Source organism: Pongo pygmaeus, chromosome X, assembly GCF_028885625.2.
Source record: "Pongo pygmaeus isolate AG05252 chromosome X, NHGRI_mPonPyg2-v2.0_pri, whole genome shotgun sequence".
Lineage (NCBI taxonomy): Eukaryota > Metazoa > Chordata > Mammalia > Primates > Hominidae > Pongo > Pongo pygmaeus.
The window spans coordinates 15,988,718-16,013,095 of NC_072396.2; the positions used below are offsets into that span (position 1 = coordinate 15,988,718).

At 38.3% G+C, this 24,378-nt stretch overlaps 1 protein-coding gene across 3 annotated transcripts in view; it reads left to right on the top strand.

Moving 5' to 3' along the window:
- Positions 1–24,378, top strand: part of BMX (BMX non-receptor tyrosine kinase) — a 57,798-nt gene that overhangs the window by 9,896 nt on the left and 23,524 nt on the right. The window contains exons 4-12 of one of the 3 annotated variants that reach the window (XM_054471963.1): positions 726–807; positions 5,414–5,533; positions 7,227–7,291; positions 11,641–11,882; positions 14,582–14,659; positions 15,337–15,390; positions 19,202–19,256; positions 20,551–20,630; positions 23,436–23,563. In XM_054471963.1, coding sequence (XP_054327938.1) covers positions 726–807; positions 5,414–5,533; positions 7,227–7,291; positions 11,641–11,882; positions 14,582–14,659; positions 15,337–15,390; positions 19,202–19,256; positions 20,551–20,630; positions 23,436–23,563 — 904 coding nt within the window. The remainder of the gene's footprint in view (positions 1–725; positions 808–5,413; positions 5,534–7,226; positions 7,292–11,640; positions 11,883–14,581; positions 14,660–15,336; positions 15,391–19,201; positions 19,257–20,550; positions 20,631–23,435; positions 23,564–24,378) is intronic. The other 2 variants (XM_054471964.1, XM_054471965.1) reach the window with 2 other exon arrangements.

A 24,378-nucleotide genomic window follows, 5' to 3' on the forward strand; every position in this document is an offset into this window, starting at 1 on the left:
AGTTGAAATAAGATTAAAATACTGAAGTAGCTAGGAAAGAGCCCAGAAACTAGTAAGTGTTTAACAAACGCTGTGTATATTTACCAACAAGAGTTGAATAAACTAGAGAAGGATCTGGAGAAGATATTGTAATCTTCAAACGTTTAAACGTTTGTCTTAAGAAACAGAAAAGTATATATTTTGGGGATTCCTGGGGTGCCACATGATGAAACAGATGGAAGTAACAGGGAGACATATTTTTACTCAATGTAAGTATAAACTGTATAATGATCAGAATATATGGATATTGGCAGAGATGACATAGCAGAGTAAAGAACATTCCATCCCTGAAGGTATTTTTAAAGATAGAGCAGTTAAACATTTTCCAATGGGCTGTAAGGAAATCATGCACTGCGTAGGCAAATGGACCAGAACAATACTAAGACACGTGTAATGTCTAACATATTAATGTCCATAGTCCAGGGTGTCCCTGATGAGAACTCAGTGTTCACCAATACTATTAGGTACATCATCGCTGTAATTTTCCAAAGTATAGAAGTGTCTGGGATAAAACAAATTGATAACTGGAGGATTTTTTAAGCAAATTTTTTTCATCTAATTCCAGAGCTAATGTATATTATATAAGCAAACTCAAGGTTTCTTTTGGATGACAAAAAATTTGCAGGTGCACCAAAGTGAAGTATGGTGCAATTATATATAAACACACCAAATATTTTCCTTTCCAGATTGTCTATAAAGATGGGCTTCTCTATGTCTATGCATCAAATGAAGAGAGCCGAAGTCAGTGGTTGAAAGCATTACAAAAAGGTAATTCAAAAAAAGAAATGTTGAAAGAGAAAGGTCAAAAAAAAGTCATCAAAGAGAGTCGTTTTTTGAGGCTTGGTGGAGGAGAGACATGGCAGTAAAAAGACTCAATGCCAAGAGACAATCTACTGATTTTCCTACCAACCTCAGGGAATGTGTCAGACTCATCCTCATTTTTGCTTTCTCATTGTTAGATACAGGAAGACTGTGGATCGGATTCCCTGGCCCGCACAGAGCCAGTATTGTGCCTTCCCAGCAGCTTAGGGGAAGCCAGGCCACCTGCTCTCCACTCAGTATGCTTTCCTTTACCAGGGGAAAGTCTAGGTCATCATGGGGCTATGTCAAGTCCTGTAGCTACCACACTTTTGATGTTTATAGAAAGTTACATCTAATACTTATACTGAGCATTTACCATTTGCCAGCTACTTTATCAAATGCTTGTAAAACATTTTTTAAGGTAACCCTCTTGACAACTCTATTGAAAGGGGTAATGTTATTCTCCATTTTTCAGACAAGTAAAGTTTTTAAAACATGGCCAATGTCATAGATACAGTAACGAGGGACTCAGAACTCAATTACCTAAACCTGATTTTTTAACCAATACATTGTAAATGCTAGGCAAAACTGAAGATTTAATGAAGCTTTTATTCAGTGATGTTTAGGCCGCCCTGGTAACAACTTTTGGTAGAAGGGAGAGAATCATTGTTAATGATTTGGCACTATAGTATTTCCCTCTGTGATATTTTCAAGATGGGTAATGGTGTGAAGACAATATTTAACTCAAATGAATGGCTCCATTTGTGAAATTTCAGGTATTATGCTCCTAGATGGAGGAAGATTTTATTTTATTTTATTTTATTTTATTTTATTTTATTTTATTTAAGTTTTAGGTTATGGTTCTTTCTTGGTACACCTTAAATTACACACAGTTACTCCACTTTGATGCAAATACACCCTTCTCACACATAGGGCTTAATTTTTCCTTTGCATAAAGAGGTTTAGCAACCCATTCTGCGGGTAGCAAGTGGTCCATTGGGGGACAGAAGCTCCCCTCTACCCACCACCAGCTCATTGAAATGAGAAAGGCAACCCCTCTAGAGTTAGACACACCTGCAGCAAAGTCCTGCTTTGCTGTGTCACCTAATAAAATCATCTACCATCTCTGGGTTTAAGTTAATCCTGACCTGTCAAATAGGAGATCACATTTCTTTTCTCCTAGAGCAGTCACGAGCCACAGATGAGACACTCATAAATATATTAAAATATCTTATGCACAAACATGAGTCACTGTGGTTACTGTAGGGCTTCTAGGAGGAGCTCTAAGATTCTGCTTCCCATTTAGTCTCCTTTGGTGGAATTTCCTGAGCGGTAGGTGCTATGTCCTATGTACAGCTCTTGGTCATGCCCTGCTAGATCTCATGTGTCTGAGAAGCTCATGTGAAGATATACGAAATGTAAAGGAAGAGCAGAGAAAGAAGCAAAAAACACATCTCCTAGCCCCTCATAAAACTGCAGAGAGTCCCCATCACTACAGCTGCCATATGCACAATAAGTGGTTTGTCTCCATGCACAATAAGTGGTTTGTATCAGTCAGTGATATTTTGGGCTGCAGGTAAAGACATCAAACAGTTGCTGAAACAAATTCACTTTTGTTCTTCTCCCACAGTAACAAATGCAAAGATAGGCAGTCAGTCAAGGGCTAGTGCAGCAACTCAGTGAAGTCAGTAGGGATGCAGGCTCCTCCTAGCTTTCTGCTCTGTTATCCTTAGAGGCTGCAGGAGAGATTCCAAGCCTTCCCAGAAGCCTCCCTGCAAACCTGTGCTTATGTCACATCATCCAGAACTATATCTGATGGCCATTGATGTGTACAAAGGAGGCAAGAAGACAGTATCTTTTTTTTTTCCAGTCTCTGTGCTGGAAGACAGTGAGAAAGAAGGTGCGTGGGATTTGCTGTCAAGTAGGCCAACCAACCTGCTGCAGGAAAACAAAGAGGTTCTCCTGCTCAAATATTCTCCCCTACAAAGTTTCATTGTGCTATAATGACTCCTCCTGCCTTCTGTGTCTACTATTTGGCTCAAGCATTATAAACTGAGGTAGACATTTAAGACAGAATTTTCCAGATGTTAACCTACACTTGGAAGGTTTGGGCTGATTCAGTGGTAACATAGGAGTGTGTGTCAACTATCATGCTTCTGAATTCAGCTAACCAGATGTGGAAAAAATGTGCTCTTCCTTCCAAAAATTAAAACAGAAGGGGGTTTTGCAGAGGAGTTGGCACCTGTACCTCGTAATGTAGTAGAAAAAGCCTGAGGCTGAGTCTCAGGTCTGCTATTTATTAAGCTTGTGAACTTGAGCAATTGTACTACCTCTCTGCACTTCAGTTTACCTAACTCTGTGAGAGGTGTAATAACAATAGCTACCCCTCAGGTTCTTGAATCGATTAAATTAGAGGACATATGTAAAGGAAAATACATAAATGTAAAGTCCTATAGATATATGAATATATGAGTTCCTCTTATTGTCGTTATTAGGTGGTGAGACTGTTGCAATGTAGACTTTTGGATTTGGTTGGAAAAAGAATTAGTTACCCAGGAAACCAAATCCATGTAGTAAGGAAATAATAGGAATCCCAACACGTGGAGGCCAGAAGCTTAGAGAGCAGGAAGGCAAGTAATGTGCCCAAGAGATTGCAATGGCCGTTTGGAACCAAAATCGGAAACTTATGTTTTATAATTTTAACTCTTTTTGCCTTTTGTGATTTCTGTCATAATTTCCCTTTAATTCTCATTAGTAAAGTTTTTTAATGCCAGAATTTTCAGCTAAACTGAGCTAAGTTAAATTAAGGGAATGATATCACTAAAGCCCACTGTTTATTGAACACCTACTTACTCTGGGCCAAACACTGCTGGGTGCTTTACATACATTATCTAACAGCCTCCCAATGACCCAGCAGAGTAATTATTATCTCCATACGCTTCCTTGAGTGAGGACTGTAAGGATAAGCATAACTCTCCTGGGATCAACATAAGGAAACCTCAAGATGAACATAAAGTCAAGAGAGAAAGAGTTAAATGCACACATAGAACCAGCCCTTCTCACCTAGATACTCTTCTTAAAATATACTAAGATCTTGTAGGTTTCTCTGTTGTATTTCAAAAGAGGCTAATTTGTTATAGATTACAATTTCATTTATTTGAATTATACATTGCCCTATTCCCATGGCTTTTTAAAATATGCATATATTCCTAGGAAAGTAGCCCCATAAACCATTCATTCCTTAGTATAAATATGTCAAAGTCACAGAAGTCAAGGAAGGGATGAGAAACAGTTCTAAATTAAGGGAAACTAAGTGCCATGTTTGATTTTGAATTGGATCCTTGATCAAAAAAAAGTGAGTGATTATAAAGGCCATTACTGGAATAATTAGAAAAATTTTAAAGATGAAATATATTTTAAATAAGAAATGCAGCCATAAAAAAGAATGAGTTCATCTCCTTTGCAGGGACATGGATGAAGCTGGAAGCCATCATTCTCAGCAAACTAACATAGGAACAGAAAACCAATCACCGCATGTTCTCACTCATAAGTGACAGTTGAACAATGAGAACACACGGACACAGGGAGGAGAACATCACACACCAGGGCCTGTTGGGGGATGAGGGGCAAGGAGTGGGAGAGCATTAGGACAGATACCTAACGCATGGGGGGCTTAAAACCTAGATGATGGGTTGATGGGTGCAGCAAACCACCATGGCACATGTATCCCTATGTAACAAACGTGCACGTTCTGCACATGTATCCCAGAACTTAAAGTAAAACAAAAATTAAAGAATTAAAAAATTAATAATAATAATATTGTATCAGTGTTAAATTTCCTGAGTTTGATAATCGTATCACAGTTATACAAGGGAACATCCTTGTTAATATAAGTTATGTGCTGAAGCATTTATGGATGACATTATTTAGGTCATACCATCTACTACTTCCTCATAAATTATTAAGCACAATATAATAATGATTTTAAAATTTAAAGAATAATACATATGTACAGAGAGAAAGAGATACAGCAAATGTGGCAATCAGTTAATAATTGGTGAATCTAGGTAAAAGGCATATGGATGCTCATTGTGTTAATCTTATTCTTGCAACTTTTCTGTACATTTGAAAATTTTCACAATAAAAAGTAGATGGAAGTGTATGTTTATCCAGGCCTTTTTTTTTAGAACCTTTTGCTAAAATTTAGCCCCACCCTTCCCCTTCTGCCACAAGAAAACACCATGTGTTGTAACCCACTCACTTTCTTTACAGATATATCTCTAAAATCCTAACATCAAGCTGATCTGTATATGCATTTTACTAGTTATTTTTTCTTCAAAAATGGTATGTAATTGTGTTGTTGTCAACATACTCGTGGTTAGACTTTTCTTTTTTATTTTTGGCTTATTAACTGTTGAGTGAAAGACCTATATCCTTCCGGAACCATTTGCTCTTACCTTGGTTGCTGGCCAAATGGGGTTTTTATTGTTCTGTGATAACAGCACTTACTGAATGTTTCTCCTCTTGGATCAACGTTTGCTAACGTCTTGTTTTCTTCCTGTCTGCTCCTCAGAGATAAGGGGTAACCCCCACCTGCTGGTCAAATACCACAGTGGGTTCTTCGTGGACGGGAAGTTCCTGTGTTGCCAGCAGAGTTGTAAAGCAGCCCCAGGATGTACCCTCTGGGAAGCATGTAATGTGTGATTCCTCTGTTGGACTGGACGTTGGGTGGATAGTGCTCCATTAGGCTAAACCTGCCAGAGGCCAGAAGAGCTTGCCAGAAAACAAGATGTGCCAGATTGGTTGGCATCATGAAAATTCAGCCTTGCAGATGCTATGTGACAAATGAAATCTCATTCTAGGGTCAACTGAGTCATAGCCATTAAGATAATAACAATATTAACATCTGCCATTCTTTCATTTCATGAGAAAAATTTTTTAAATTTGAATCATTAATCAAGCAATGAGCTGTTATTTCCTCCCATAATTTTTCTTGGTTCAAGATAAACTCCAAAAAGGTAGAATATGTTAGATATGTCATCATAGTTCAAACAGCTAGGTTTCCAGTTCGATAAGAAAACCAGCTCGCTCTTCTTATAAATAACAAAAATCACAAACTGAAAAAACAACATTATGTAAAAAAAAAAAAGAAAGATATAATTTAAGTAACACTTTTCATCACCATATATACTAAAATGATGGCCAAATTTTAAAATATATATTTAAAGCAGTTTGCCATTCTCTATATGTGTGTTAATTTCTTAATGACATGAGAGAAGGGGTTGCTTTACGTGAAATCAGATTCCATCCAGAGTTGTATTCCCAGGGAAACAAGAGGGACTTATATATATTTAAAGTTTATAATTATTTAACATAAAGTTGTCGATAAATACAAAATAGGATAACTTATTTTGGTAACAGTTTTACCAGCCTGGACAAAATATGCCCGGATTACAATGGCTTTAAAGAATTGAATAAGATCAGCTACAGAATCGAACTTCATGAACTGGAAAAGATACAGGCACATAAAATATTTTTTAAATTCACTTCATAACAGTATTGATACCCAACAATCATGTTAATGTTAATACTGGTCATTTTACCCCCAAAAAATCAATTAATAAATATTCATTGTATTTTCCATCTTAATTAGACTATACAATGAATATTTATTAATCTCAACTAGATCACATTGCTCTATATACTCATGAATTATAGTTATTTAATGAACTATACAGATTGGCTGCACATGGGTCTTCCCTCCACTGTAAGGGACTGAGGAGTAATGTCTCCATACGGTATTAATCATTTTCCCCAGTGGTTTTGTCTATGGTCTATTATCATTACCTAGCAGGTCAGATTCCAGCCTTGACCATGCCCTAACTTTCTGGAAGGAGCAGGAAAAAGGCCAGAGAGAGCACTGCCTTGGGATTGCCTTCCTAGGCTCTGTCTGGATGACACTCACCATGTGTTCTGGGTGCCACAGGTGCTGTGCCTCTGAGGAAAACTACAGAGTGTAGAGGTGTTGCAGCTCCTGAGCAGCTGTAATACTGTCTATCTGTCCAAGTATAATTTATTCCCTTGGCTTCTTCTGCTGAGCTACTGGGAAGTCCATGGGCATAACAACTAAAAGAGAAAAAGTTGGGTGTCTTTATTTCTTTTTGTCCAAGATGCCTTGATCCATCCTCTTTCCAGGATACATGGCCTACATAGGAGTTGGGCCTTGTATAGGAAAGCTACAGAATCACTCCAGATGTTGTGTCTGGATTCATTTAATCTGGAGTATTGCTCACACAAGCTGGTTCATTCTTTTAATTCATAACATTGAGTGCTTCTCTTTGTTTTGTTTAAAGTTCCTTCTGATATTACTTTGTTTTAATGTTCAGATGCTAATCTGCATACTGCAGTCAATGAAGAGAAACACAGAGTTCCCACCTTCCCGGACAGAGTGGTAAGTCAACATTTTAAAAATGTTTTTCATGGTCAGGATATATTAAGTAAACCAAGAGTTGCCAGATTCAGGACTAGAAAATGTGGAATTCATTTAGACTTCTCAGCAAAGAGAGAAAAACCATGAGCTCTAGATAATAGCTATGGGTGGTATTGAATAGTGGATTCAAATATAGAACCATTGTAACATCTCATATTTTTGCATTTCATTGTTGTGTCTTTTCCTAGCCAGTAAGCCCATAAATAGTCACCAAAAAAAAAAAATGGGTGCATGTGGGAGATGTCCTTAAGATGGCATCACACATAACAGGCAGCTGTTATTAGCTGTCATTCTTTCCTTACCATCAACATGGCCAAGACTGCTTCGTGGAAGTATCCTGGTGTTGAAATGAAACTCTATAGGACAAAAGCAGAAAACAACATAATTCTTTCTCTCCATTATCCCTTTAAAACTATTCAGTGGGCTTTCTTCCCTGCTTCCAAATAAAGTCTTTGCCAGATTCCATAGTTTTGCAGTCACTCTCAAATGATAAAAATGTCCCCATTACTTGTAATCATGAGAACAGCCTCTGAATTGTTCCATCCAATGTTATTATCACATGACTGCAAACATCATTCCAAGTTAAACATCCGTCACCTAGCTTGGGCCTGCATCACCTGGCAGCATGCTTTTGGGGAGAGATTTTGGGGGGGCTGAGATTCATGGCCCTTTCAGAGTTAGTTCCAAGGAAGATGAGGTCTAATTAAAAAAAGACACACATAGCTGTTTCTATCATGATTTGGTGGTGGTGGTGGTATCTGAGTGAGTTTTCCAGCACTGATTCTTTATCTCATGGGAGACTTTTAGGAATTTCCTACTGAAGGGCAGATCCATATGTAGTTTTATGACAGGGGAGAGATCTTGATCCTCAGCTCTTGGACTTTCAGCCCTCAATCTTTCAAGATGGCTGTCAGCCAACTTTTTCCCAAGGGTGGAGTTGGCCTATAAGAAAACAAACTAAACCTTGATTGCTCTGGTTAATTAAGCTGTATGTAGCTCTCTCTCGAAGTACAGGCTACTGCTGTCTTTTTGCTCTACTCTCTTGGGTTCATAGCCACAGCCTTCTGTTTTTGGGGTTCCCAGGCAGGTGTGAGCCTCCTCAAATGCCAGGATACACAAAAAATGGCTTCCCAGTGGTTCTCTGGAAGTTCACCTGAAAGCAAGGGGACATCTCCACCCATCTATTGGATCTATGGTGTCTTGGGTACTTATTTTCAGCTACACACATTTGCACACACTTCTCTCTTTCTAAGTAAAAGCCACATAATTTTCATGAATCAACATGAAAGACAAAAATAATCCATTATTGTAGTAGACTGAATAATGTCCCCCAAATTTCACATCCATGTAGAACCTCAGAATGTGACCTTATTGGAACTAGGATCTTTGCAGATGTAATTAGTTAAAGATCAAGATGAAATCACACAAAAGATGAGAGTGGGCCATAAATCCAATGACTAGTAAGATGAGAGGACACAGAGAGATACGCAGAGGAGAAGGCCATGTGAAGACCTAGGAAGAGATTGGAGTTATGTTACCACAGGCCAAGGAACACCTGTTTCTTAGTCCGTTTGTGTTCTACTAAGGAATACCTGAGGCTGGGTAATTGATAAAGAAAAGAGGTTTATTTGGCTCACCGTTCTGCAGGCTGTATAAATAGCATAGCACTGGCATCTGCATCTGATGAGGGCCTTAGGCTGCTTCCACTCATGGCAGAAGGGAAGGGGAGCTAGTGTGTGCAGAAATTGTATGGTGAGAGAGAAGAAACAAGAGAGAGGGAGGGGAGATAGCAGGCTCTTTTCAACAACCAGCTCTCATGGGAAATCATAGAGTGAGAACTCATTCACTACCATGAGAATGGCACTAGGCCATTAATGAGGGATTCGCCCCTGTGACCCAAATACCTCCCATTAAGCTCTACCTCCAACACTGGAGATCACAGGTCAACATAAAATTTGGAGGGGTCGAATATCCAAACCATAGCAACTTGGAACCACCAGAAGGTGGAAGAGGCAAGGAAAGATTTTATCCTAGAGGCTTCAGAATAAGTATGGCAATGCTGAAACGTTGATTTTGACTTCTAGCCTCTAGAACTGTGAAATAATACATTTTTGTGGTTCTAATCCACCAAACTTGTAGCAATTTGTCATGGTAGCCCTAGGAAACAATTATAATGGTTAGGAGTTTTTACTTTGTTATTAGCAACATTGCTGTTTGGGTTTGAAAATATGTTTCAGTCCTGAAGCTTGAAAAGTATTGCCTTCTAAAACACCTAGGAGAAACACCCAGATTAGGCAAATCTATAGAAACAAAGGGTGATCAGTGGTTGCCTGGGACCGGAGTAGGGATGAGAATTGACTGCAAAGAGGTATGAAGGATCTTATTGGAGTGATGGAAAGACTGGGCTGTGGTGGTAGTTATAAAAGTTGATAAATTTACAAAAGTCACTGAATTCTGCACTTTAAAAAGGATGAATTACCATTAAAGTTTGTTTTTGACAACTCTAAGAGCAGAAGATAATTTAAGAGCCAGAAACCATTGCATCCAGCCTCCAGCAGGGAACTTTTTGGCCAATATATTGAAAATTATCAGTTAGGCAAATCAGTGGCTAAGGGTTCATAAGCCTGTTTTGATTATAAGCTTCCCAAATGAACCAGGGATCAGAGGGTATCATGTAAAGTACGTCTTTCTTTGTTTTGTTTTTTACCAGAGTATTCAGTAGAGGGCTTATTTTCTGAATGGAGGAAATAAAAATCAGCTCTCTAGCTGTTCTGTTCAATCCTTAAATGATTTCCATTTAAGGAACTTCCCAGTGCATTTTTCTTTGGACATAGCCCACTTCACAGCTCATAAATAACACTGTCCTGCATAATTAAAATTTCCAGAATGTCAAAGCCTTAACTCCAAGTAAATGAAATTTCTGAAAAAGTAAAATATAGCATGAAAAAAATATTAAATGCATCTCTTTCTGTCACACACGCACACACAGACACACACACACATATTGTGAATTTTTAACTGAAATATAACATTAACATAGAAAAGCACACAAATCCTAAGTGTTCAGCTTGATGAATTTTCACAAACTGAACACTTCTCTATAATCCACCCTCAGATAAAGAAACACAACATCACAGAACCCCAGGGACACCCTGATGTTCCCTTTCAGTCACTACTACCCTCCAAAAGTAGTTGCTAACCTGATTTATAACATCATAGATTGTTTGCCTGATTTTGACTTTTATATGAATGGAATTATAAAGTGTATAGTCATTTATTGTGTGTCTTCTTTTCTTCAATTTATGAGATTCGCTTATTTTTTTAGTATGTGATTGTATTTACTGTCATCATCGTATAGAATTCAGTTGTGTGAATATACAACTGTTTTGGTTTCTTATTACTGTTCTAAAAAATTATCACACAAATTTAGTGGCTTAAAGCAACATACATTTATTCTCTTATAGTTTGGAAGATCATATGTCTAAAATGGGTCTGCACAGCTGTGTTTCCTCTGGAAGCTTTAGGGAAGATTCTGTTTCCCTGCATTTTCCAGTTCCTAAGGGGTACTTACATTTATTGGTTCCTGGCTCCTTCCCCTGTCTGCAGAACCAGAAGGTCGCAGCTCCTCTGCTCTCTAACCTCTGCTTCCATCCTCACAGCTCTCTGATCTCTGACCACCTTATCTCCCTTTTATAAGGGCCATTTTCATTACAACAGGCCCACCCCCACAAAATCCAGAATAGTCACCCCATCTCAAAATCCTTAACTTAATTACAATCTGCAAAGTCTCTTTTACCATGTAAGGTGTTCACAGGTTCTGGGAATTAGGACATGAACATATTTGGGAGACCATTATTCAGCCTTCAACAACCACAACATGTTTATTATTTTATCCTCTTGATGGGCATGTAGGCAGTTTCTAGTTTTTATCTAATTAAAATAATTCTGCTATGAACATTCTTTTACAGGTCTTTTGGTTTCCCTGTTAGGTATATATACGTAAAATTTATGAGTCATAGGGTATGGCCAGATGCACATCCAGATTTACTAGATTCTGCAAACAAATTTCCAATGTTGTTGTACCACTTCATACTCCAACCAGCAAAAGTATGAGTTCCAGTTGCTCCATATCCTTGCTCATACCTTTCTTCTTTCCTTGCCTCTTTCCTTTCTCCCTTCCTCCCTCCCTTCCTCCCTCCCTTCCCTCCTTCCTTTCTCTCTCTTTCAAGAACTGATATACTTAATTGTCAGTTCCTGGTACCTGAATCTGTGCCTCACTGTGATGTATTAAAATCTCTTCCCCTCCAAAGCTGAAGATACCTCGGGCAGTTCCTGTTCTCAAAATGGATGCACCATCTTCAAGTACTGCTCTAGCCCAATATGACAACGAATCAAAGAAAAACTATGGCTCCCAGCCACCATCTTCAAGTACCACTCTAGCCCAATATGACAGCAACTCAAAGAAAATCTATGGCTCCCAGCCAAACTTCAACATGCAGTATATTCCAAGGGAAGACTTCCCTGACTGGTGGCAAGTAAGAAAACTGAAAAGGTAATCCCCAGCTTTCAGACGGGCTGCCCAGCATGTAGAGTAAACACTACCCTGCTGCCCTGGACCTCAGCCTCAAAGCTGTTGATCCAGGTCTTAGGCTGTCCTCTCAGAAAATGTTCAGTGCTTGCGCCAGAAGCCTGGGGAAGCAGTGGCCCCACTGGGGCTGAGAAGCATAGATTTTCCATTTAGATTATCCAATCTAATGCTCTCAATAATGCATGATCATTGTATTCCCTTCCCTTTCTCCTCCCTTTCCCCCAAATATCTCCACGTTCCAGAATACAGAATCTTTAAAATCTATCCTTTATATGAAAGAGCTTAGGATGGGCTTACTTTTGTAATGTGCTTCGGTATCACTAGCCAAATGGCAAATAGCATTTCAAGCAAGGCCATGGCTTGCCTTCTTGGAATGTACAACCTCACCTCTCCTGACCTAATTAGTCTTCTCACAGTTTTTAGCCTAAAGATTCTATCTAAAGCCAGAATTGAAAATTCCTTGAAGGCAACATGTAAATTGTGTATGTATATATCTCTTGGTATGGCACTGAATTTGCCCTACACTTGATGCCCAATAAATGTTGAATTGAATTGCAAGATGATCATATGGAAAGGGTCAAGTGACTCCCCTTCCTTATTTCCTGTCTCAGACCTCCTTCCTATCATGTTGTCTACTCTCTGCCATCTTCTCACTCAGTTATCAGCATCCCTGCAGGGAAGTCATGTCTGCCTTTCCCCACAATGGATACAGAGCATCTCTCTGACTCATCATGTATCTCTTTTCTTAGTTATTTTTCCCATGTCCTTTTATTCCTTTTTTCTTTCCATCATCATCATTTTTGCCTAAAGCCAGTTACTCAAAGTTTCAATAATACAGGGCCATACGTAATTTGAAATAATGTAAGTGTATTCTTCTTGATTTTTTTTTTCAGTATAATAAGCCATGTCCCTTTCATTCCAAAGCGGAGCTAGAATCCTAGTGTATTAATTTATACCTGCTGCCCGAGGGATGGGGTTACATTTGTGTGCCATAGCCAGCCATTCCTGTGGAAGGAGAGGATCAGTAAACCCAAATGCAAGGAGAGTGAAAGTCATGTTAATTGTGTTCCAGGTCTCCTTCCTGACAGAAACTCCAGTGATTCATTGAGAGAGGTGTGAAGTGAAACTGACTGCCCTGTTTTCAAATAACCAGGAAGAACTGTTGATTCACATGGGGTTGCTGCCATTATTGAGTTTTTGACACTCCCTTAGATTTGCACCTCCTTAGGTTTAGTCCCAACTGTGGATTTTCCCTAGAACTTCAGGAAGCTAGTTATTTTAACAAAGGATTGATTGATCACCTCTTAGCATGAGCAGTATTGCATCTGCAAGTGAATTATAATAATTGCTAAAAGGTCTTCATGGAGCTTGACTTTTTAAAGTGCAGCCATGATTCTCAGCTCATATATGGGATAATACTTTTTATCAACTTTCTGTCATTCTTACAATCTTCCCTGAGCTTCTTTTTAATCTATTTTCTGTTTAGTAAGATAATCTATGCTCCCATTAAATCATTCAAATATTACAGAATATTCCATTTACATTCCCCTAAAATGTTTTCTATGCACATGTGGCCATGTGTATACAAAAGCAAGTAAGTCTCACAATACAGTCTTTGCCATTTGTTCTTTTCACTTGACATCTTCAGCATTTTTCCTATTTGAATACATGAGGATACACCTGACTTTTAAAATTTCATTTTCATTTAATTTTGGTGAAATATACATAACATAAAGTTTACCATCTTAATTATTTTTGAGCATACAGTTCGGTAGTGTTAAGTACATTTACATTGTTGTGCAAATTACCTGATTATTTTTAATGTCTGTATGTACCAGTTGTATAGATACTAGGTAAACGTAAGTGATGCACTATTGATGGACATTCTCTAAGTGTTTTTAGAAACAACAAGGCTAAATAAAAACTATTCTAGTGGGCAAGGCTCTTTGGGAAGGTGGAGAGAGAGGCATTTTAGAGTTTAAGGGCTTTATCTAGGCATTCCTTGAAATAGAGCCAGGAGAGCATTTCCTTGCTAAGGAAGCTTGTTTCTATGAACTGTGGTTTTGAAAAAAGTCTGGACTATGAAGGCAAACAGGAAATAGGTTCTACATTCCAGATAAAACAGCCTTTAAACTTTGAGAGGTAGGCACTTCTTCATGCTCTGCTTAATACCCCAAATAAAAGAGATAAAATGATCTATGGCAGAGGATGATGAAAATCCTCCTTATCCATCTGTGTCCAGAAGGAGTAAAAAGATCAGCATTTTCAAGAATTTTAATTGTAGTCACAATAGCTAAGAGGAAAATAAGTTATTTTAAAATATATAAGTGACAGAATGCTTGCATATTATATATAAGAAAATCAGGGCAAATCCAGTCAAGATGATTTATTCATCTAGATTTTCCATTATTTGGGGTCATTATGAGCCATTATTAACAATTTTCTTTTGTTTAGAAATGTTGCCAAACTACTGCTTTTATTGGAATGCCTGAAAGAACCAAAATGTGACAGTAACTCATTAGCTTAAATTTCCCAAACAAGTGAAATGTGTGGGTCAAAATGTCAAATAAAGCTAAAACATATCTGAACAAAATTACTTTTACCATTTAAAATTTATAAGTAGACATATGTTTATAAACTTATAAAATGTCTCTTTTTTGCAGTAGCAGCAGCAGTGAAGATGTTGCAAGCAGTAACCAAAAAGAAAGAAATGTAAATCACACCACCTCAAAGATTTCATGGTAAATCAAATTCAGATATTCCTCTACATCCAGAATATGCTTCCATTTTCAGGAAAACTAACCAAACTTGCAATAATTTTGCAGCTAGGCTTTGTACTTAAGGTAAATATAAACCAAAAAAGTCTATGTAGTTTGCCTCTCTGAACCCTGAATGGATGGCTTTTGGGTTCTAGTTTTTCTTGCACTGACTTTTCCTAGCCAGCATCCATGACATACAACAGTAGTAGCACAAACATTAGTATACCTGACCCAGGCATCTCTAGCAGGAAGAAAAGCAACCTAGAGTTGAATAACTCTTCCATAAGAATAGCTATATACACAACCCAATTTTTTTTTGAACTTTATACTACAGCCATCTCTGAAGGAGTCTTCATCTATTTCATGAGCCCACTCTTTGGAAAAAGTCAAAGAAATATAAGTTCTTCTGGGGGCCTCCTGGGGATCTCCTGTATCAAAGAACCATTCTTTCATTAAAACTTGGCATAAGCCCAACTTTTGAGTGACTCTCTCTTTACCGTTGCTGTGTTGATACCTTCCCAGGTGCAGAAGGAGAAACCTAACAATCTAATGTTATTTAGGTGGATAAAATCAGGGTGGGATTTGATATTGCATGGCTAGGCACTTGGATTATTTCTTGGTGCTTTTTTGCACTCACGTTTTTCCCAACTCTTCTTAAGGGAATTCCCTGAGTCAAGCTCATCTGAAGAGGAGGAAAACCTGGATGATTATGAGTGAGTATTGAAAGTCTTCTGGGTTCTTTTAAGACTAGACATTCTACTCTCTTCCTCAAAGACATTAAAACAGATGGCTGAGACCATCTCAGGAGGCTGTATTTACATGGGTAAACTCACATAATGTTCTGGGTCATTTATCTAGATGACAGGTGACAATCAGCTGGGTTGTTACCAATGAAAATATTTTCCCCAAAACTGGATTATCTAAATTGGATGCAAATACTCATTGGATTTATCATATGTCCAGAGTCACCCTCATTTCACTTTATCTTTTTAGATGTAGCATATAATGTTTCTGCTCATTATTTCTTTCCTGGAGACCTCTAATTAAGGTGATGTTTGAAAGCTCTTATTAACATTGAGTAATATTTTTGGAGAAGTTATTAATGATGCAGTAATTTTACAGGGTAGCACAAATGAGACCTTGAACATGGCAATATTGATGTCGACAGATCTCTATTCTTAGGATGACCTTGTCATTTTTTTTTTTTTTTTTTTTTGAGACAGAGTTTTGCTCTTGTTGCCCAGGCTGGAGTGCAATGGCACGATCTCGGCTCATTGCAACCTCCACCTCCTAGGTTCAAGCAATTCTCCTGCCTCAGCCTCCCGAGTAGCTAAGATTACAGGCACCTGCCACCACGCCCAGCTAATTTTTGTATTTTTAGTAGAGACAGGGTTTCGCCATGTTCACCAGGCTGGTCTTGAACTCCTGACTTCAGGTGATCCACCCGCCTCGGCCTCCCAAAGTGCTGGGATTACAGGCGTGAGCCACCACGCCCAGCCAACCTTTTCATTTAACATCAAAATTGGGATACTTTAGAAAGAGAAAAAGTGCACTATTAAAAATTACACCCATTAATAATAACTTAATTATACATTTTAAAATAACTTAAAGAGTATAATTAATTGTTGTAACTCAAAGGATAAATGCTTGAGGGGATGGATACCCCATATTCCATGATGTGATTATTATGCATTGCATGTCTGTATCAAAACATCTCATGTACCCCATAAATATATATACCTGCTATGGTGAGCCGAGATGGCACCACTGCACTCCAGCCTGGGCGACGGAGCAAGACTCCGTCTCAAAAAAAAAAAAAAAAAAAACACACACACACAAATATATATATATATACCTGCTATGTACTCACAAAAATTAAAATAAAAATTACACCTGGACATTAGGCATAAACTGGACTTCTGGGCAAATAAGAACGTGTGGTCACCCCAAATATACTGAGAAGGTTGGCCTAAGTGGCTATTAGGGTTCTTTCCAAAATCTAAGGGTCTATCATTCTACAAACAGGGACAAATAATTGTCTCCTAGATGTAAAGATTAGTGTTAAGAAGAGGTGGGAATAATAGAGCGTGTTGCATTTCTCAGACACTTGATACCAATGGCACAGAATTCACTTGGACATTAGGATTATGCACATTTCCAGTTCTGTTTTTGTATAAGTGTTGTATTATTGATTTATTGGTTACATGTGAAACAAGAGCTTTTACAAAGTACATGCTACTGTTTACACTCCTCCTCTCATCTCTAACCCAGCCTGGCCCTAGCCATACCTGTTGCATTGGGGAAGATGTGCTGTACCCTCCACATCTTTGTGGCATGGTCTCTTTATCACCTTCTAGATCTCTTTCGGCTTTACTTTATTCCCTAACATCTATTCTCAGGAAAGCATTGATGGAATAATTCATACTAAGACATAAAAGACTGAGAATGACCAACGCGTGGTCATTTCCAAAGATAATTGCACTTTAATGAAACACAAAGACTTAAACCAATGGGAGTGAACCTCTAATTGTGGATTGTAGTCTTTAGCATTTAAATAAATTGGAAGTCTTTCTCTGATTGGGTAAGCCCAGATATGACCATTTAGACAGTCTCTATTCCCATCTTTTCTGAATGCAAGTGGTATGTGAGAGACAGACATTGAAGAAATTCTCAGGGAAGACTTGTCCTCTTCAAAATCAAAAAGATACCAAAAGGATCTCGGGATTATAGGGCTATAGGATCTGGGACTCAGTCACCTTACATTGTGCTTAATGCTCCCAGCTTCCTATTCTATCAGTGTCATGGGAGTTTTTGTTTTATGGCCATAACTTCATGAGCAATTCTAGTCAATTCCATTAAAGACAGAAGCACTAAGCACTGAGATTTAGATAGAAAATCATGTGTTAAGACTAGGCCTGGCCAGGTACAGTGGCACATGCCTATAATCCCAGCACTTTGAGAGGCTGAGCTAGTCAGATCGCTTGAGCTCAGAAGTTTGAGACCAGCCGGGGCAACATGACAAAACCTCATCTCTACAAAAATACAAAAATTAGCCAGGTGTAGTTGCCCATTCCTGTAGTCCCAACTACTTGGGAGCCTGAGGTGGGAGGATCACTTGAGCCTGGGAGGTCGAGGCTGTAGTGAGCCGAGATCATACCACTGCACTCCAGCCTATGTGACAGAGTGAGAACCTGTCAAAAAAACAAAAAACAAAACAAAACAAAAAAAAACCTTAGGCCTAGGGCTCTGCTGCTCTGTCATTGAAATACTGAAATATTATTTAAAACAATAAGAGGCAGTCCTCAGCAAAATTATGACACAGGCAACGTTTGTATGTGTGTGGGAGGTATAATGTATAGGGTACATAGGTTATATCACCTTGCCTGTCCAGGCCTCTCTCCTGATTCTTGATTTTCTTCCTTCTATTCCCCTGTAGGTATATATCCTGTGTCACAGCCCCTGAAGAGCCTTTTGATTAGCTAGTATTACCTTAAAATGTTGACTAATAAGAAAAACGACCAGTTAAAATTTCAAGTGTTAGTTATACAGTATCCATAATGGTAGAGCTAAAAGAGACTTTCAAACTTATCAAGATCAACCCTCTCCCTAGTTTTACAAGTAGGGAAGTCCAAGGTCAAACAAGGCCAAGTGGCTTGTTCAAAGTCATACAATTACACATAGGGAAGTTATGCCTAGAACCCAGACCTCCAAGCTGGGTGACCTAAGGCTTTTTCTATTTTATTGAGCTGTCCACCAGCTGACATCCCTTCCCAAAACTCATACAGAGATTATACAAAGAATCACTTCCCATCCATTCCTGCCAAGTTCTGAGATACCTTCTATATTGAATTTCTCCTATAACTCCTCCCTTCTACCCTCACCCTCCTCTTGTACTTCTTTCCTCTGCAGATGTTATCTTGTAGCCAGTGGGTCCTCCCACTCACCCAAACCCATGCTACATCCCACCTCATGCCCTACTTTTACTCATTTCCTAAGTAGGACGTTCTGTCTAAAGCCCAAAGGCCGCAGACATTATTGCCCTCACATGAGAAACAGCTCTTGGCCTGTTGAGCTCCACATATAAAGTAAAAGCATTTGATGTGAAAATAGATGTTATAATCAGATTATTACAAGGAAATTATATGATTGGAAGACAAGGGCTTTCATCCTTGGCAGTCCTGACTTTCCTCTTGGAATATTCTTCATAGGTCTAATCTCTAGCCCTTACTCAAAATGGTAAAATGTAGGAAAACTTAGAAGTCACCTAGAAGAAAACCAAAGATTCCTAAATGCCAGCCCATTTAAAAATTAGATGTGCAGACTCCACCCCAACATCAGAATTTGGTAGTGGGGACTTAAGCATCTGTATTTCTGAAAAGTTCCTCAAATCATTCTCTGGAGCAGTTAGGCTTGGAAACCCCTGAGGTAAGCCAATGCCTCATTTTACAGATTAGAAAGTTGAGTGTCAAGCTATACAATCTAAAACTTATTGATTCTCACATATAATTTTTTTTCCTTTTGCAGCTGGTTTGCTGGTAACATCTCAAGATCACAATCTGAACAGTTACTCAGACAAAAGGTAAATAGTCTTGTCTTTAAAACAGCCTCACAGAATCTCTTTGCATTTTGGGGTCCAGAGGTTGATGCATTTCTCTTAGAAACCTTGCTGCTAATTATATAGTCAAGTCATTGTAGTGTTGCTTGTCCAGTCTGTGGGTTGCCCGACTCTTCATGTCTAGCCACTACTTCTGTGTCCATTATCTATTGCTGCATAATAAACCACTCCTAAATTTAGTGGCTTGAAACAGTGGGATTTATGATATCTCATGATTCTGTGAGTCAGCTGGGCCAGCAGTTCTTAGGCAGGTTTTGCTTAGGGGCACTCCTGTGGCTGCATTTGGGTGGTGGATTGACTGGGGGCTTGGGTTTAGCTGAGGCAGTCAACTGGAGTTCCACAGTTCTTCCCCAAGCAGTCTCTCCATGTGCCTTACTTGGGCCTCCTCACAGCATGGTGATCTCAAGGCAGTGGTTGAAGAGGACCAGCCCCACAGTGCAAGCACTTTTCGAGTCTCTGCTTTTGTTGTGTTTGCTAAGGTCCCATTGGTCATAGCAAATCACATGGCTCAGCCTAGAGTCAGTATGGGAGGGGACTGCTCAGAGCATGAATAAGAGAGATGATTTATCGGAGGCCGTCAATGTAGCCATTAACCTCAGCTCTGTCACTGCTCATTAGCACCTAGACCAGAGTACAGCAGATGTGATACAGAATATGTTTATCTGACTTTATTACTAATTGGTAAGGAATGCCAGTAGCAAACTCTTTTGATTTCTAAAAATGACACTTTGATATAGTTTAACCTGATAAAAACACTAAGCATTACACTTATTTCTTTGAGGGGTGCTAGTGAGAATGTAATGATTTCATTTGGTGTTTTGTCACATTCATAGTTTATAATCTGCCCTTTCTGAACCTTGATCTGCTTAGAATTAGCACAAGTCATTGAGAAAGACAACTTGAGTATAGAACTTTAACAACTGATTTATTCTGGATCTTTGGTTTTCTAAAACCTTCCAAAGGCATGATACAGTGATACATGGTTCTAAATTGTATTTCTTAAAGATGAAAACATTAAGCTTACATAAGCACAACACCGAGAAAAGTAAGTGATAGGGTTAAATATTAATTGGAGAGGAAGAGTTCATACACATACACATAGAGCAGATCTATAAAGAGATTGAGTGAGAAACCTGTGCCCTTTGTGATATATAAAGTCAATCTAAAAGATTTATTTTCCAACTACCTACCATGCAAAATCATTTTCAAGAACGATGAAAATATTTTCTGTTCCTTCTATATTTTCCTTCCTTTTCAGGGAAAAGAAGGAGCATTTATGGTTAGAAATTCGAGCCAAGTGGGAATGTACACAGTGTCCTTATTTAGTAAGGCTGTGAAGTAAGTATGATGAGGATTAATTTCTTTTATCTTTCTGCGTATATTCTTTGAATATGCTGGTCACAATCACATTTTGGGATAAGACATCATCTTTAAACTCTGGAATTTTAAATCAAAGTATTTCTATTGAATGTGACCATTTGTAGTTGCCTCCACCACTCTCACCCCACTGCCCCACTATCCTTGCCCCACTACTTTCAAGAGGCCATTCTCTGGCTAATCCTCTCCTGCCCACCCCAGGCAGTAACAGAGTGCCCAGAGCACAGCATGCCTCAGTAAATGTTTATTAAGAGACTCTCAGGTGATTCCCTTTCATTCAGGTCTAAGTCTAGAAAGAAAAAAAATAGCAATGGAGCCTCTATACTCTCAGCCCTAGCCACCTGCTGAGCAAAGATGCCTACTCCAGTGTCCAGTTCTTAGTAAGCCCTTCCACTGGGTGCAGAGTTAGCAGAAGGTTGACTCAGTGCTGCTGTGTTCTCTACACAGCTTCCTTCCAGGGCTCTGTCCTCTTTGTGCGACTAAAAGTTCTTGTTTGAAGCCAAACTTCTAGATCCAAATCCTGGCTCTACTATTTCAATAGGGCTTTGTGACATTGAGCAAGTTTCTCAGCCTCTGTGCCTCAACTCCTTCATTTGAAAGGGGAACATAATGATTGTTACGTTCTATGAGTGGAGTGAGTTAATTAATATATTATATCCAGAACAGTGCCTGACACATAGTAAGCACTTAATAAACTAATAGTACTTACTATTATTGTTGTTGTTGTTGCTGGGGAAGAGTAGTTCTACCTGCTCCACTCCCTGTACCCTAACACTTGGGCATAAAAGACACCCCACAGTCATCTCATGCAAATCATCATCAAAATCCTCCTCCAGAGTTTTACAAGCCACTTTCTTATTGGTAGTTAGCTCTTTTTTTTTTCCCTTCTAATCATCCTCCAAAGCAAATGGGAAAGCTGTTTTTATTTATACCATATTGCAGATGAGAGGATTGAGGTTCAAAAAGAGCTTATAAAGACCTACCTGGAGCTAATAAGTGACTAATTTGAAGCTGGGCTTCCAATAGCCAAGTCATGTTTCTTCATCTACACCTCTGTGTTTACACTGAACCCCCAGTGTTTTGGAATAAGAATCTGGTCAAATATTGATTCGGATCTTTTTTTAAATTTCTATGTGTGCAACTCTTTTTTAGCAGCTAGATTGAATGATCGTCTGCCTTGGTGCCTTCCCCATGTGCCCTACCCCACAGTGCATATATGTATATTTATAATAATTAAATAATAAAAAAATTATTTTATTTTGAAATTTTTTACAGAGTGCCTACCTTGAGATAATAGGATGTACCCTGAATTGTCCCACAGCACTTTCCAATGCCAGAATCCATGTCCCCAGTGTATCTCATACATTATTTTGCACATGGTAACACCTGGATGCTGGCTAAAGCCAACTCAGTAAGAATCAGGAGGACTTTGTTGACTGAGTATCAAAAGCTTTGTGGCCCTCTGGCCCTGCAGTTTCAGCCAAACCTGGTATCCGATGTCCTCCTAGTTGAGTTTCTTGACTACAGATTCATTTTTTAAGGTAGCCAGGTAGATAAATCAGCAAATAGATAAAGAATCAAATGAATACAGAAGCCCTCTTTTATGAAACCTCATCAATAGCCTTGAGTGAATTGTACGCTGACACCAAAAGCTGATTAAACATTTGCAGCAAAGAGAAGAACCGTTTCTCCTTTTGTACTTGCAATTTTTACTCGGTTGATGTTACAGCAACAATTTTTTAATTTTTTTAGCTTTTATTTTAAGTTGATGGGTACATGTGCAGGTTTATTATATAGGTAAACTCTTGTCATGTGGCTTTCTTGTAGAGATTATTTCATCACCCAGGTACTAAGCCTAGTATTCAATAGTTATTTTTTCTGCTCTTCTCCCTCCTCCCACCCTCTACCCTCAAGTAGGCCTCAGTGTCTACTATTTTCCTCTATGTGTCCATGTGTTGTCATCATTTATCTCCCACTTACAAGTAAAAATATGTGGTATTTGGTTTTCTGTTCCTGCATTAGTTTGCTATACATCAACAATTTATTAACTGTTTCTTATATGCCAGGCATAACCATATAGGGTAGCTAGCAAGTGATAGAACTAAACTCAAAGCCTGGTTCTTGACCACTATGTCATTGTCTACAATCTAAGACAGGTGTATTATTCCTGATTAGCTTAAATCAACGTGCATCAATTCAGCATTATTGTATAAAAGCAGAGGAAAAGAAGAAAGTGTTTTATGTGGAGAAGGTACAAGTTCACATGAGGAGTTAAAGGACATCCCCACCTACTTCATTCTGCATGCCCCAAAAGAGCCTCCTCCCATGTTTTGGGGTGAGAATACCCAACAGCCTAATCACCTTTACCTCTCTCATTTCCACCTCCATTATTATCCTATAAGATAATTTATGTTCAGAATAATGATCCTGAAGAACTATAAGCCTCTCTCGATCATCAAAGAAAGATTCCAGTTTTATACACTTACTAAGGGAGGAGAAGTCTGGAAAGTTGGAATTTTACTGTACATGAAATCCATATGTGCACCAAAAGATACATTGAGTTCAGAGAAGAACTCTCTTCCATAATTACTTCTATAGTTACACCAGATGTCAAGACTGAGAAAAACACCAGATGCCAAGCCTGAGAAACCCTCCCTGACTTCCCTCTCCAAAATTTGCAAATGCATCTAAAATAATTATTTAACCCTTGCTTAATCAAGCTTTAATTGTTTATTTTAAATGTTCTAACATTCTTTCTGTTATTAGTGATAAAAAAGGAACTGTCAAACATTACCATGTGCATACAAATGCTGAGAGCAAATTATACCTGGCAGAAAACTACTGTTTTGATTCCATTCCAAAGCTTATTCATTATCATCAACATAATTCAGCAGGTAACTTATTTTAGTTTTTCTTTTATGGGCCCTTGTTGTAAAATATCAATTTTCTTGGATACTACTGATCCTCCTAATATTCTTAATTATATAGGGAACCATGAAAGTAGGAAAAAATCCTCTCAAGTCTTTTGCCTATCATAATTTTTAGCTTACATTCCCAGGAATATAACATGATTCTCTTCTTAATGCCAGAAAGAATGAAATTGAGTAAACTGGGTGACTTAGAAAGATAAATTATCTTTATAAAAATATTTGTAGGGTTTTTCTGTGTATAGAAGCAAGAGGATTATAAATTTAAAATATTATAGAAATATATACCTATCATTGGATCATGGACCAGTTGTCTATTATGACAGGGTTTTTTGCATGCTGACACTAGCACTTACTAATCATTACATATATAAATAGAAATTATATATTATGTATATACATTACATTTTTACAGAGATGAGATCATTCTACACATGTTGCTCAGCTTGCTTTCTTTACTCCACATGTCTTAGAAGTCTTTCCATGCAAACACAAAGAGCTTATTTTGGTCTATTTAACAGCTGCGTAGAATTCTATCATAGTTACCCCATAATTTATTCACCTAGCCCTCTGTTGATTAGCAGTTGGATCACGTCCAGTATTTTCACATTATAATGGATGTTTCAGTGCACAATTCTGCATGCATAGCTCTGTCCACCTATATGAGTGGTTCTATAGCCAAATCCCTAGAAATGGAATTTCTGAGACAAAGGCTAAGAATACTTAAAATGTACAGATTGCCAACTGCTTTTCAGAAATGTACAATCCTACTAACAACATTT